General features: G+C 34.5%; 1 protein-coding gene across 1 annotated transcript; it reads left to right on the top strand.

The window, feature by feature from the left end:
* The first annotated feature begins 1,632 nt into the window (after positions 1–1,632).
* Positions 1,633–2,858, top strand: LOC133298257 (F-box protein At4g22280-like). The gene is made up of 2 exons (XM_061497520.1): positions 1,633–2,515; positions 2,667–2,858. Exons 1-2 carry the CDS (start codon positions 1,739–1,741, stop codon positions 2,736–2,738), a joined length of 849 nt encoding a protein of 282 aa, XP_061353504.1. The 5' UTR covers positions 1,633–1,738; the 3' UTR covers positions 2,739–2,858.
* The last annotated feature ends 277 nt before the right edge of the window (positions 2,859–3,135 follow it).

The raw sequence follows: 3,135 nt of genomic DNA on the forward strand, positions 1-3,135 counted from the left end.
CAACGTTCGCCTTTGGGATCCATTAACATACAACATTAACTATAATGATTCTATATAAATTTCACATAATTTGGCAATGATGCATACCCCTATCATAATTATTTGTCATCTTTGGATGTCCAAATGTGAGGAAATATGCCAACAATACCAACATTCATGTTCATTTTATAAAACAAATAATCAACCTTTTGGTTGATCCCAAACTGTCATATAATAATGAACTTTAATATACCACAACATGAATAATTATATCATACTATTCACATCATCACAGTCATGGTAATTGAAATAAAATTCATAATATTTAGAATTAAAATAACTCTTCAAGATTTGGCCACTTTGGTGACTAACAAATTTACCATAATTAATTCCAAAACTTTAATCCTATTATATTTCATGAACAATAATAGGATTAAATTTTGTTTCCAAAAAAAAAAAAAAAATAGGATTAAATTTTGACATTCAATTTTAATCCAACTTTATCAAAATAATATACCGATCAGAACGAACACAGTACATAAATGTCCATTTGAATACTGAAACCGTGAATGTGCTTTGAAAAACCAAGAAATAAATTCATGAAACCGCGAAGCAAATTCATCATGATGCTTTTTATCATTCAATAATCCATTCTTTCCAAAAGCAAATGCCCTTTTTTCGGTTTTCGTGCATCACGTTTAATGCTTTGTCCATAAACAGGGAAAGGTAATTAACAAAGTCAATTAACAAAGTCAAATTAACATGGACACAATTTGCTTCGTACAGAGAAAGGCAATTGCTTTTCAACAAAAGACACGAAAACCGAGAAGCACTAATGCTTTTCATGATACTTTATCTCGGTTGTAAAAAAAGCTCCACAGAATCGGTTTTTTCAAAAGAATAAAAATAAAAATGCTTTATATCGATTGTAAAGATGAGAAGTACCTTTCATATTTTTATTTTCAAAACCCTAACTTTTGTGAATCAGAAATTTATTTATAATTATTTATGGAAAAACACAAATCCTTAAACACATGCTCTGATACTACATGTAAGCAATTTAATTAGTAATTCATTATTCATGTTCAACAGTAATCAATCAAGAACATGACATATGATCTTTAGAATTTATGAGTTTCACATAAACATACATTTGTCCATAATTGCGAATTTATGATCTTTAACAGTAGAATGCTTTCTCTAAGCCTTAACCATTTCACCTTCTTGTATCTTCTTTGATAGGGATATGATACAACTTTTCTAGGCAGCCTCAGAAGGACGTTTGTTTTCTATCAGATACCCTTGTATGAAAATTGATCATATAAACTATTATATAACTGGCCTATCACAGTTATTTCTAATTAACTTCCCTTGATGCGAAACGTCAAAACGTCAATTACCATTAATGCGAAACGTTACTATAATGCAAAATGTTAAAACGTCAATTATCATTAATGCGAAACGTCAATTACCATAAAGCCTCTTTTATAATTAATTAAATTAATTGACACACGTTACACACATGAGACACAACTAGTTTTACACCATCGCCATCGTGTCAGACTCAGAAGTAATCGACAGAATCAGCAAACTTCCAGATCCATTATTGTGTCACATACTCTCATTCCTCACAACCAAAGAAGCAGCGGCCACAAGCAGCTTGTCAAAAAAATGGAGACCACTATTATGGACCTCAGTCCCAGTCATTGACCTACACGAAGAGGTGTGTTTTGAAGTACGAGAACCCTCTGATCATTTCATGGAATTTTCGCGTCTGGAACTTCACATTATCCCCGAGAGTGGCATCAGGTTTTCCACTATTATAAACCGAGTCTTCGATCAACGCACCACTCATTCCCTTAAGAAACTCCTTCTCTGGAGTTTCCTAAACAGTTTCAATTCTAACCATGTCATGGCTTGGGTATCATTCGCCATTGCGGGTAACGTTGAGGAGATTGAACTCACCTTTTCAATGGAAGAAAGCATCAAATTCCCTAATACCCTTTTCACTTCCAAAGAAAACATCGAACTCCCTATTACCCTTTTCACTTGCAAAACACTCATGGTTTTAAAGCTCCATGGCTGCATCCACATCAAGAATGTTCCTTCCTCTGTCCACCTTCCCTTGCTTAAGATTGCCGACATCACTGATGTTTGCTTCCCATATGTTCCTTTTGTTTCCTTTGTCACCACTTTCCTTTCTGGATGTCCCCTTCTTGAACAGCTTTCAGCGAATCTGTCTCCCTCTGGCTCCGTCAAAATCTCTAATCCTCTGTTGAAGAAGCTCTGTATTTATAGTGGATATAACAGCATACATGGACATGATGTTGCCAAGCTCGAAATCAACACCCCCTCTCTCCTATTCCTTGATATTCAAGCTACTTCAATCCTAGATTATTCGGTTGAGAATGTTGGAAATTTGGTGGAAGCAAGGCTTATGGTTTCTGAGGAAAATGGCCCTGTGGATTTTGTGTTGAATCTTTTCAAAGCAATTCGTGAAATTAGGATTATGTCTTTGTCTTATGGTCACATAGAGGTAATTGATGCCTTTCTTTATCACAAGCACACACATGGTCAAACCTTCAGCTCACAGTAACATGGGTTGGATTTTCATCTTTTGCTCTTTGGATTTAATTTCATGGTAAAATATGATGTCTTGTTACTTATGTATTTTCATCTACATGCAGGTCTTTGATAAAATTTGTAATATAGATCTTCCCGAATTTTGCAATTTGGTTCGCTTGGAGCTAAGTCATTAATTATTATTGCTATAAATCGGAGTTGCTGGTAAAGTTCCTTCAAAAATGCCCCAAGCTTGAAGTTCTTATCATTAAGAGGGTTTGTTCAATTAATTCCAAGGTTTTATTTTGGTATGTATATAGGTGTTGTTTGTTCGTACCTTTTTTGAATAGTTGTGTCCCTTGTTGCCGGGATTCTCTTGCTAGTGATGAAATGCCATGGATAGAGCCAACATGTGTTCCTAATTGTCTTTCATCACATGTTACCATGTTTAAATTTAAAAAATATAGAGGTTACGGGGAAGAGCTGGGACTTACAACATATATTTTAAAGAGTGCAAAACTCTTGAAGATGGCGACAATTCAGATGGATAACTGCTGGGAGAGGAGCAACATTCAAAAACAAATATCTGTGGTA

Source organism: Gastrolobium bilobum, unplaced genomic scaffold (genome assembly GCF_033153095.1).
Source record: "Gastrolobium bilobum isolate Gb01-03AN ecotype WA unplaced genomic scaffold, APGP_CSIRO_Gbil_v1 utg79806, whole genome shotgun sequence".
Classification (NCBI taxonomy): domain Eukaryota; kingdom Viridiplantae; phylum Streptophyta; class Magnoliopsida; order Fabales; family Fabaceae; genus Gastrolobium; species Gastrolobium bilobum.